Below are 12947 nucleotides of genomic sequence, written 5' to 3' on the forward strand. Positions count from 1 at the left end.
ACCCTGCCAAATTTTACAATGTTTAAATCGTAATGTAGAGAAATCACATGAGAATGGAAGAGTGTATTGCCATTTTAGAAATACCAGCTTTGAAATGTGATTTTCTTTGTGAGAAGGTCATGAAAAAGGAAATAATTTTCTAACAAAATTAAATATACTATTTTCTTTCTTTTTTTTTATTAAATGATAGCTGTGTACATTAATGCAGTCATGGGGGTACAGTGTGGTGTTTTCATATGCAATTTGAAATATTTTCATCAAACTGGTTGACGTAGCCTTTATGTCATTTTCTTAATTATTATGCTATGTTTATATTCTGCTTTTAGAAAGATTCACTTGTACCCTTGTAAGATAAGCCATAGAGGTGATCCCTCCAATCACCTCCCCCCTCCCCATATTGGTAGACTATAATTAGGTTATAGCTTTCATATAAATTAGTTTCATAATAGGGCTGTGTACATTGGATACCTTTTCTTTCATTCTTGTGATACTTTGCTAAGAAGAACACTTTCCAGCTCCATCCATGTAAACATGAAGGAGGTAAAGTCTTCATCTTTATGGCTGCATAGTATTCCATGGTGTATATATACCACAGTTTATTGATCCATTAGTAGATTAATGAGCACTTGGACTTCTTCCATGACCTGGCAATTATGAATTGGGCTGCAATAAGACTATTTACTTTCAATGGTTTTCTTTTCTTTTAAGTTTTACATTGGGGTTCATGTTAGCCTACAAAAGAGTTCCAAACTTTGCTATCCGAAGAGTGATTCTAGGACTAAAAGCATCACCCTGGAAACACGTTATAAATGCAGAATCTGAGACACTACAATGAACACAGTAAATTCAAGTGTGCATTTACACATAATCTCTGGGTAATTCATATATATTTAAGTTTGAGAAGGACAGGTCTAGACAGTGGTCAAACATCTATGTATCTTGCATAGTCTTTTTCTATACTGATGAAAAATATTGCAAATTTAGGAAAAGGCATGAATATACGTTGGAAAATTGCAAGTCCTCAAGGGGGAACACGAGGAGGGAAAGGCAACAAAAGGATAAAAGGTACTGAGACAAGAAAGAGGAATAATTGCTCAGGGGCTCTATTCTTCTCCTGTCCAACTACTGGAAAGTAGATGAGTGCTGCTTACTGCTTTAATTCAATTCTTTATCTTTTGCTAGCAAGGGAAAATTTATTCTTTGAAAAGCCTCTGAGGTGGTGCAGGTTGAAAGCAGAATAGGAATTGGTAGAGCTCATAGAATTACAGAACCAAAACATACCTTCACATTCCCTTCTGTCAGGCTTCATCAGGAGGACCAGAGCACAAAGATTACACTGCTGGCAGCAGCGCCAGGATTTGGGTTCTAATAAAGTATTCAAAGAAAGCCAGTTATCAGTACAATTGTGACTATCACAGTGTGAACAGCTGGAATATTCCATCACCTTATCTCCCATGGTCCTTTCAATCTTAAAAAAGAAAAGTCATAAATAGGAGCAGAATTGTTGAACTCTCTGGAAAACCTGGAAACAGAGTCCTGAAGCCTCGAAATACAGAACCTAGCCAAAACTTTGGGTTTTGTTTACTTCTTAGGCCAGTTGGGGGACAAAGAAGAGAATCAAGTTAAGTGCATATCTGTAATTGTATCTGTTTTCTCATGCAATTCTTAACAATAGTCTTTTGAAACAGATATGATCGTTCTGTTTTTTCACATTAATAACTAAACCACAAAGTAAATGCCTTAAGTTTACACACCCAGGTTTCTATCACTAACTCCAGCAATTTACCTACTCTACTACCTTACCTCTAGAGGTAGTCAAAAAACTAGAAATAATTAAATGAAATTACATGTAATTAGATGCAAAACTAAAAGTACAGTGATGATCTAAAAAGCTAAATATACAGTATTGCAAATGAAATAATTAAATGTGTCAATTATTTGCTATACTAAATTTTGTTTACATAGAATTTCTCCTTTTATTAATAATGGGAAAGATGTTCTAGAATAAATGTGCTCCATTTTGATAAACAAGCAGTCATAAAATTACTTTGTCATGGTGGTCTAATTGGTTGCAAACTTTAGCTACACATAATAATATAATTAATATCTAATTGATTCTCTTATTAATTAAATGAAACTAAGTGCACATTGGTAATAAATGCATACCTTTGTTCAACCATGATTTGAAATACAGGGTCTCTCTTTTTCTTAACTAAATAACTCTTAAATACCATGAACTTAATTCATTGTCCCTTTATACCCAGCCTAACCTGTATGGTTTGGAGTTACCTTCAGTATCAGTACCAAATTGCATGATACCACCTGATCTAGAATTTCTTGAATAAATTACCCAAACACTTCCATGCCATGAAATGCTTATTCCCACAGAGTTAAACAGAAAAGGAATAAACTTCATCTCATTGAGACATTTTAAAAATTATTTTTCTGAATCTCTTATTCACTCATTTTATTCAAGATTTCTTACATTCCACATTTGAACATCACAATTATATTCCAGTAGATTTGAAATTTATATTTTTCTGCAGTGCGTGCACATAATCACATTTCTTTTTTAACATCCAGGCAGCTACATACAGTGTGAGAGTCTAATTTTAGATCAGAACAGTTAATGCTCAACAAACACTATGCAACAAAAGAAAAAAAAAGGGAGCAAAGTATAATGCTAAAAATAAGTGTTATTTTTCATGTGACAGAACAAGTTGACTCAGAAAAATACTTGTTGTGGATTCTGTACCATCCATATCAAGTGCTTCTCAGAGTCACAATATAAGGAATTTCTTCAATAGCTAAGATGTGTTCAATTAAGTTACTAAAATCACAGAAGCTTATATTTAGACTATACTTATCCCCTACCCTTTTATTTACCTTTACATAACAGAAAGCAGGGAAATGGGATTATAATCTCAAGGTAAGTGATCTATAAATGCAACCCAACCTTTTGCCTGTGTAGCGATACTAATAAAAACAGTAGTTCAATTTACGTTTGGAAGGTTGTGTGCCTTAACCAGATGTTTCCTTTCCCTGTTTCCATTAACCTGTAGCTGTGAGTTCTCATTAGAATTAATTAGTGAGTAGAAATTTCAATAGGTTAGTGTAGAATTTGTAGTTCCTGTGTGTTAAACATTTACACTTGGCTTTTTAGAATAGTTCTATTATATTCCACTGAATGTATAGATTGCTTTGTCAGCAGATGAACTAATATTTTTAATAACAACTTCGTTATATTAATTTTTTAAAAGTGTTATTCTGTACTTGGACAATGGGGAGATCCTCTATTTTTGCATTCAATGAAATGTCTGTATTCATCTACGTTTATTCTTATTTTACTAATTATATACAATAACACAACTGATTGAATTTTCTTTTAAACTTGTAGCATGCCACCTTTTAAACGGAGACCTTAACTGGTTGGTTCTTGACTCAACTGCAGTCAGTTCTATTTGTTCACTAAAATACCTTCTTTTTTACTTAGTGCTCTTTCATAGAAAGGTACAAACCACTCTTATAATATTATGGTTCTTATTTTGTCACCAATATTGTTTCCCAAGACTGACTCCAACAGGCTTAAAGTAGAAATAGCACCTTTAGAAGGGGAGAAGTAGAGCCAGTCCGTGGTTTATCTTAGTAAAACATGCAAATATGTTTAAAGGCAGGAATTATTAATGTTTTCTTATTAATCCTGAAATAGCATGATTACAATTTTGTGCATTCCAGGAAATACTCATGCTTCACATTTTAGAGGAGAAGAACGAAGTAACGCTATATTGTAAATAAACGTCAATGCTACCCTAAGGTTTATATTAGTCTATTTCCTAGTCAATATTTCAAACAAAGCTAAAGTAAAAGTCATTTGGCAGTATCTACATGTTAGCCCCCAGGCCATAGTGCCTTTAAAATTGAGTTAACATAGCCTGGCCCAGTGGTGCATGCCACAACAGCTACTCAGGAGGCTGAGGCAGGAGGACTGCTTGAGCCCAGGAGTTTGAGTCCAGCCTGGACAACATAGGGAGAGCCCATAACTTAAAACAAAACAAAAAAAGAGGCATTCCTTATTTTGTCACCAATATTATTAACAAGATAACAAGATAAGATATGCTTAGTAAAGAGCATTTAATAGAAAAAAGTACACTCAATATAAAAATATGCACAATCTTGAACAAATAGCATAGGAAAAATATAGACAGCCAATGACAATGAAAAGAGTTAATTTAAGACGTTTTCAAAACTTCATAAATAATTATCATTTTACATGTGCTATTTTATTCATTTGTTATTTGTCCTGTTAATATGGCAAGAAGTGCACTGAATGGCAACATAGGATCCCAGTGAAGATACAGTAAGATGGGCACCCACGTACGCAGCAAGCAAGTACAGGGAACGTTGGGCACCGCTGCTGCTGTTATTACAAAATTATTGTTGCACATATTTTCTGTAAAAACCTCGCCAATATGTTTTGGCCTTTTGACCTTGTGACTTCACTTCTAAGAGTCGTTTCTATGGAAATGATTATCGATGTGGACAGAGGCGTTCAGAGATGTTTGTTATAGCATTATCTATAAGGGCTCCGCGATTAGAGACACATTCCCTTCAAATGGAAGGTAAATAACAAGTCTATTTCATAGAAATTGTTTATTTATTAGTGGCAAGTTTCTAAATTGTTTTAATGATAGAAAAGATCCCTATACCATAAATGGAGGAAGGATATTTAATTAGATGACCTCCATTATGAAAATATACATAAAAGGTAAAATTACTAGAAAATACATAAAATGTTAATAATTGTTGTCTCTACAAACAGAACTTATGCAGAAAAAAATAAGTAAATCATGGTTTGTTTTTAAGCAAAGAGACTAAATAATTTTGTGGGGTTTTTAAATAAAAAATAATTTTTATCTCAGTGGGTTGAGATTTCTAATTTCTCTTCTGGCTTTTAGCTTTTTAGAAGCATTTGGAATGAAAGGCCTTTAAATTTTTTTCCTTGGTCATTCATGCAATAAATACTTTTGGAGAAAATATTACAGCTGTGTTTTTTATGAAAATTTTATATTATATTTATGCTCTGGGGTCACATTCAAGAGCATAAGCAAAATTATTTTTGTTTTTGTTTTACACCATGAAAAACCTTATAATTCCTTTTTCTTTTTAATAACAAATGGAATTTACAATCGCTAACTCTGATAGCTTTGATGTTAACATGACATTTACCGAGAAAAGTTCAGCACAAGAAGAAAAATCACTGAGGGCAGAGAATGATCTAGCCTTGAAATTTCAAACAGTATAGATGGGAAATTCAGGTTTGGTTAAAAAATAAAGAACTACTCTCCTTAACAAATCCAACTATATAGTTAACAATATAATTTTACGAAGAAAAAACATGATCTATTAGAATGTTACCTTTCACATTTTTATAAGTTATTTACCTACCATTTTATCATAGAAGATAAATCCTTGAAAAGGTAAGTCCAGTGGTTTGTATCCAGTAAGCTGTCCAAGAGATACAGTTTAATTTTAACATGATTTATTTGCTGCACTGGCCTTGAACTAAGTGCTTCATTCAACAAACTTATGTAGTGCATCCCCAAGGCAGGCACTGGGCTTCATGATACAGTTATCCATGGTCTGTGACCTTTCTGGAGCTTCTGCTCTTGTGCAATAAATGGATGGAAAGCAAGAAATAGACAAATTAATGAATTGATTAAAATTGTGTTTGGAGAATTAGAACTAGTTAACAACTCAAATAGATCTGATATTTTTATTTTTTCTTCCCTTCGTTAACTACCAGGTTAGTCCTGTGAAACCACATGTGGACGCAATTTGGGGACTACACTGTATGCAGTAAAGCAAAGTATTAAAGCAAAATTATCCATCCCAGATTCTTCTATGGTGTTCACTCAATTTTAAGGAAGAGAAGACTAATGACCATAATTGGACTAGTTTAACTATGTTGAATGTCTATAACTCATTCAGTACCAAAAGGCATTTTATTATTAAGATGAATACTGAGAATATAATATTTTATATCTAAATAATCTTTTGCCCCAAATGTTTCATCATTTAAACTCAAGCCGCTCTCCATATTCTCAGTCTTATCTTCATTTACTCCTACTGAATACAACTGCTATTAAAGCCAACTAAAAGAAGGTGGCTCACAGCTCCATGGATGCAATTATTATGACATGTGCCTCCCATCCTCACCCAGTAGAAATTGTATGTTGCCCAGGATGATTGATTTATTACCGCTTTTCTACTTGATTTTGTCATTTTTTCATTGTTTTCTTTGTCAAACAGACCCACACTCTTCTTCATATAATCACCCAGTCTTGTCTCTCAGTGAACAAAGTAGCTGATGGCTCCAAACAGCCTATTGTGGAAACATGTAATGATAGCATTTTGCAAAAATGGTTCCTAAGAAACCATACAAGAATGGAAGTTTTTAGAAATATTTTTGGGAATTCTACTGATTATGTTCTCTAATAATTTTTAAAGGTTTGTGCTACAGACTTTATTACTTTTATTGTAGTATTTTTAAGTTTGGTTATTGAAATCTGGAATCTTCTTTAATATATAGTTAAGAAAAATGTTTATGTATTATTTCTCTGTAGAAATAATGCATGTCTTATTACGTCTTGTTATGTATTATTTCTCTATAGAAGTATTTTCATGTCTTCTACTTAGCTGTGCATTAATTTGGAGACTGCATATACGCACCAGTGTTTAGTATGTCATTAATGAAGAGGTATTTTCCTGATTTATCTGCATTCAAATATACATGCATACATACAATTAATGGAAAATATTAAGAGATATTATCTTTGTTTAGTCGATAGCCATGACTGAATCATAATAGATTCTGCAGCAGAGCTGGAAAAAAAAATAGCCAAAAAAGGATTGTTTGGGGGCACTAAAATTATTTTAATTTTGTTTGTTTTTATTCAGATTCTTTGATGTTATGCCATATCCTTTCTAAAATGTGTAATATCTTTAATATGAAATGTGAAGCAAATGCATTATTAAAGACTAAGATGTAATTTGCATTAAGTTTATACAGAAAATTATTTCTAAGCCTTTCTTGGGTCAGCTAAGTGATATAACAGTCAAACCTTTTTTAAAATCATACTTCGTATAATATCTCTTACTTTCCTAACTGGTGACTATCTTTGCAGTAAACAATAAAATGAATCCATTTTCAGTTCAAGTCAACAAACTGGTATGGAATTTTTGTAAAGAGTGAAAATAAGAACATGTCCTGTTCCTGATTTTCAGGGGCTTTTTATCTAGTAAATAAGAGATCTGACTTGATCAAACACGGTATGAGAGCACAAGGGAAGTGAGAGAGTCTTTCTGGTTCAGCTGAAAACAAGCTCAATTAGTGGAGGAAATAATTGAACTTGTATGCCTGTGACAAAATAGGGCCTGGAGTTATGGACATGGGAAGACGAAAGGGGTGTCATTTAGTTTAAAAGTGCATTTAAGATAAAGAGCTTCCAAACATAAAAGTTGGAAAAGTCCATAACCTTTGCACAAGAAGAATCTGTGTTCCAGCCAATTTATGCATAGTATCTTAGTTTGTTTTCAAAGCAACAGTACCCAGTATGAGCAAAGCTTGACAAGGGCTTTTAGGCTTCACTAAACATTTTCTCTCACAAGTCTCCCGTAGTACTCAGTGGCAGAGACCACAGTTCACTTCTCTCAGTAGAACTTGCAGCAGCTCCCACAGCAGCTCTGACAGCCCCTTGGGAGGTCGCTTCTTCACAGGTGACAGCCTGGGGCAAGGAGATGAGATTCCCATCAGACAGGTGTGGAAACCAAACTGTCCTGGCCTAATAGCCTTATCCTTGCAGAAGGCGATATCTCCTGCAACAACTCTGCAGTCTGAGCTTCCAAGGACCCAATAGGACATATAAAATCGCGAGAATCTTTGCACATAGAGAAGCCCGACATTTTGCTCTCCATCTGGTATTTTTATGCAATTTATCAGATAAAGATATAGTTTATCAGTCAGAAGTCATTTTTACCATAAACATTGTTGCCTAGAAACATAGTTAACATTTTTACCTTTATTAGGTTGCCAAGGGATCAGAGTTAGATAGTTGACTGAAGGTCAGATTTTTTAAGTAGGAAAAAGGGTATTTGTAAGTATTTGTAGACATAATTTTCATATTTTCTGACAAATAATCTGCCTCCTCAAAATGATATGGTAGTTTGCCCCGGTGTTCACAGGTAGTTAGTGGAGGACTAGGAATTCACACATTGGTCTACCTGAGACCCAAATGTCTCATTTTGTACTGCAGTACATCAAAGAAGAGACCTCCTAAGTTGGTTTTTATCTTTGCAGCAGTGTGTTTTGACTCTTATTGAATTCCTTCAAATGAAATATGCATTTTAGAAAGAACTACCTTTAATTTTTTTTAAGTTGTCATTATTCGTACAGATGACAACACGTGTTCCATATGATCCTTAAAGAAAAATCTCAAAGCCTGTGTTGTGTGCTTGCTTCAGCAACACATATACTCAAAGTCTGTGTTGTATTTCGACCTAAGGTAAGGGATAATTGATCAAAGCCTTCAACTACTGTGATGTGTGATCAGATTCGATTAAGACAATGACAGAGCGTTCTGGGGTGGCTCAGTGGGTACTAACATCCTTGCCATGTGTAAAACTGTACTTTACAAGCAAAAAGAACCCAACTGAAGCGTGCAATGGTGAGTGATCTTTTGTGAAAGAGACTAGATACCCAAAGCATGTCAGGCGTTCAACAAAAATTAATAATTTTTTCATTGATTTAGCTAGAATTTTTTAGAAACAAATTACCTTTTTTGTGAGTTTTGTACCCTTTTTTGTTCAAGCTGGCTGCTGGTTGAAGTTCTGGGAACATGAGCAGAAATCAACCATCCTCTTGCCTAACTGTGGCCAATTCTCCCTTTATTCCTTTCTCAGTATAAATAGCTTGATTCCATGTGTTGAAAGAGGAATAACAAAGGTCCCAATCTTGAAATCTTCATATCTAATAGCCTTGCTCTTTTAATTTCCTGCTTGTTTTCTGTGAAGCCTCTTCCACTACAAGCCTATTGTTCATAATATCTTTTCTCACAACAGTGGAGTCCAGGGTATTTTCACTCCTAATATAGACAAATTACAATTCTTTGGCTGACGTTTCTCTAACATTTGTATTGCCCACCCAGCAGGCACTTATTTTCATCCAATTTTTCATGTAATATCAAGAGCAAACATAAAAAGAAAAGCTTTTGTTTACTTTTAATTTTGGTAATTTGCAACAAAAATGTCTGAAGAGCTATTTTTAAAATATACCTGCAGATCATTTCCTATGCATTCAAACACTTCTCTTCTGGTTGAAGAGATGTAGGAATATGGTCCTAGGGATTACCTATGAAACTGAGCAGAAATACTGTCTATGTAATTAATATGCGCAAACAATATTAATTTTAAATGTATTTCTGGAAATTCCAAACTTTTGATTTCAAACATACGTAGAAACTCTAAAGAGAAGATGTGTAATGACTGGATAAAATGCTATGATTATAGGAATTATGAATAAAATAAAGTGTAAATATAGTATTTAAAACTATATGATCATTTTACCCCTTTTTATGTTAATAGTTTTCAAGATCCTTAAAAATGCAGACCAAAGTACAGCAAGCATTGTATCAAACAAGGCAGATTATTTGTTACTATGATAATCACTCTTTTACAATGAACGTCTTACAGTCACAGATACTATGGCTTGTTTAGTATTTTGAAATGGGAACATCTCTAGCAGTTTTGTTCATTTGGGTCACAGCTGTGCCATCTATTTGCATGTTTACCAAATGGTTACTGAATAACACATGCCTAAGAAAACTAAGCTTTTGTGAAAGCTTGTTAATATTTGCAGTCCTCAGCTGAACTCAGAGCTCACAAATAGGCTTTTTCAAAGGAGCCTGAATTCTTGGCAACGCTAGATAAATGTCGGCCAATTTCTTTAACCATCTGCAAATAAAGGTGTATTAGACAATGATGACTCCCTCACAGTCAAAGTGGTATAATAATTAATCCAGGGACACCTGTGCAGAGTTTCTTTTACAAATATATCGCCGTGTATTATGGTTTAAAAAATCAGAAAGGATTTCAAAGAACAGATTTAATCTCATGTGTTAGTGAAGTTAAATATGAAATAGGCTGCACTGACTAGTGGTTATCTTTTGCAGAGACTCACCTTGAGACATGTTAACAGTAATCAATGTCTGGATGAACCTTCAGAAGAGGACAAAATGGTGCCGACCATGCAGGACTGTAGTGGGAGCAGATCCCAACAATGGCTGCTGAGGAACATGACCCTGGGGGCATGAAGACCCTTCCCCTTCAAGCAATGAAAGTGTCTATGCTTTTGGTTTTTTTCATTATTTCAATTAAGGGAAAATATTAACTTTATTGAATTGAAAGTTTTAAAAATCCTTTAAGTATTCTAAAACACAGTTCTTTGTAATTTATTTTTAGGAATGTTTGCTTATTTCCCTACTAAAATTTGTATCTCATCAAAGAAGCACATAAAAAATACGGATAAGAGCAAACCATTATTAAATATCGGAACACCTTGAAAATCAAATTGTGTTTGCTTCAAAAAAAAATTTTTTGTATTGCCCTCTTGTCATACGATTAGTTAGGGGTTCTTTTATTTTTTGTTGTCATAGGAATCGAAAGAAAGATAATGTAAATGCCTTACAAAATTACTTCATTATGAAATAGTATCAATTGCTTTATAAACTCACTCTTTCTACTAGACCTTCATGGAAACATGTTGAATTTCTACACTGACAACAGGGCCGCATATTAGATTATTTCTAAACAATGAATTAATCCTGTAAAATGTTAGTGCTAAATTTCATACCAAGAAAAAAGTTAAATTGGATATTGAACTCATAGAGTCTTTACAAAAGCATCACATTGAAACAAATGTGAATTTAAAACAGAGAATTTGAAAATTCAATGTAAAGTACATGAAATAAGAAATTAACAAGGCATTGAGGAGAAAAAGGTGAAGCTAAACGGCAACATTGTTGAGAGGTACTGTGGCTGGTTGGCAATCATTTCTAGTATGGGCTCAAGCTAACCAATCTCTCTCGCAGAGCTGACATCAGAAATGCAATCCTTAACTGCTCCTGTTGTCTCCATAATCTCCACCATCCCTTTCCTCTTTAGACTACACCTTGCCTCTTACACTGTATGGAATTGTGGGCAAGGCAGGGAGCTTTAGACATTTTTAACTCTATTGTGTTTAAAGATTTTAGTTATGTCTCTATTGTCCTTTTAATTTCATATTTTTTAAAAAGAATACATTACTATCAGAATTTCATCGCTATTGGACAACATCACTGTTTTCTGATGGGGAATACACTTGAGACCCAATCTGAGCTTTTAGTTTAATTAAGCTACTGGATATCATTTGCTATCAACTATGACCCAAGGAGTATAGTCATAGTTAAGCTAGCTTCGCATGCTCTTTTTTTATCTTAATACCTTACGTGTTCAAAATACATAATCACCAGACATGAAAACAGAAAAAAAAGTCAGTGAGACTTTTAATAAGTTTTTGCTTTTGACATCATTTTTAAATACCCATAATGTTGTCCTATATATGTATTTTATTCATTATAAATGAACTCAGCAGCTAAGTGAAATTTGGAGGAGGAATGGAAGACGTGTCCCCTAAAGCGGAAGATTCCCCGTCTTTGGTTGTCATTTTTATTTAAAGAGCTTTTGTTAAAAGTATTAATCAGTTTGGTTGTACACAAATTCATTCTCTCTCTCTCTATCCCCCCTCACCCCCACCCACACATACATACACAGAACTTTATAATGAAAAAGAGGACATTTTCTGATGACAAGCCAAATCCTGAATGATTTTCCTAGCTGGCATTCTTGCTCTTTTGACTGTACATTACTACAACTCTACGGAAGATTTTGACAAATTGGAGCATTTTGGGTTTGCTTTTTAAAGTATAAGTATCTCTCACACCAAAGTCTCTGGGACTCACCAAATCTCCTAAAATTGTAAGCAAAAGTTTGAATGTTAGAGCATTTTCATTCTGAGGAGAGAATCCATAGCTTACAAGAAGCTTAGAAAGAAAATTGGAACTCCCAAAAGATAGTGAAACATTTCCTTACATTCATAGTGGCCTCCCAAGTCCACTCAGGCGGGATTTCTCAATCCTGTTCTTCATCAGTTTCTCCCCTCTGGTCCTCTTGTCCTGCCTAAAATGAGGGGAAATGTGCCCTGGCATAGAATTCCTTCTTAAACTTAAAAAGCTTAAACTCTCAAGGATTATTTTAAACAGTATGTTCCACTTTATTATTGATTTGTCAGTCAAAATGCATGTTATTGAAAAAACTGTCAATGGCAATTTTTTTTAAAATAGGGCTACTCCATCACAGCTGGATCTGAAGCATTTTTAGCAGCATTTTAAATATTTGAAAGTTCATTATGGTTAGGGTGACCAGATTTTAACATCTGTAAGGCGGGACAACGTGGCTGGAGGGCAGAGTGGGGACGGAGCCGGGGAGGCGAAGGGGCAGGCAGGGCCTGACAACAACGCAAACTTTGATAAGCAGTTCTCCATAATCACTTCTCAGCAATTATTTATTACAGTTTAACATTATAAAATTAACAAAAATAATATAAAACTCATATTCTGGTGAAATAGCCATATGGCAGCTGAAAACCGTATATTCCCTCCTTGTTCTCCAGCCCGTTTGTGCATTCTTTCCAAAAATCAGGACTTTTTTAAAACGCTGCAGGACTGGGGACAAATTGTTGAAAAGCGGCACTGTCCCGCCAAAATCGGGACATCTGGTCACCCTAATTATGGTCCATTTAAAATATATTAAAAACTAAAACTGCAAGAGTTTCATTCTAGAGAAGAATTTTCTTT

General features: G+C 34.2%; 1 protein-coding gene across 4 annotated transcripts in view; it reads left to right on the forward strand.

Annotated features, from left to right (window-relative positions):
- GALNT13 (polypeptide N-acetylgalactosaminyltransferase 13) overlaps window positions 1-11123 on the forward strand; it is a 520150-nt gene extending 509027 nt beyond the window's left edge. For 3 of the 4 annotated variants that reach the window (XM_023516812.1, XM_023516813.1, XM_023516814.1), the window contains one exon: window positions 10227-10367. In XM_023516812.1, the coding sequence (XP_023372580.1) occupies window positions 10227-10367 (141 nt within the window). Of the gene's footprint in view, window positions 1-10226 lie in introns of all 4 variants that reach the window. The other variant, XM_003795944.2, reaches the window with a different exon arrangement.
- The last annotated feature ends 1824 nt before the right edge of the window (window positions 11124-12947 follow it).

Source organism: Otolemur garnettii, unplaced genomic scaffold (assembly GCF_000181295.1).
Source record: "Otolemur garnettii isolate 467f Iridium unplaced genomic scaffold, OtoGar3 scaffold00098, whole genome shotgun sequence".
Lineage (NCBI taxonomy): Eukaryota > Metazoa > Chordata > Mammalia > Primates > Galagidae > Otolemur > Otolemur garnettii.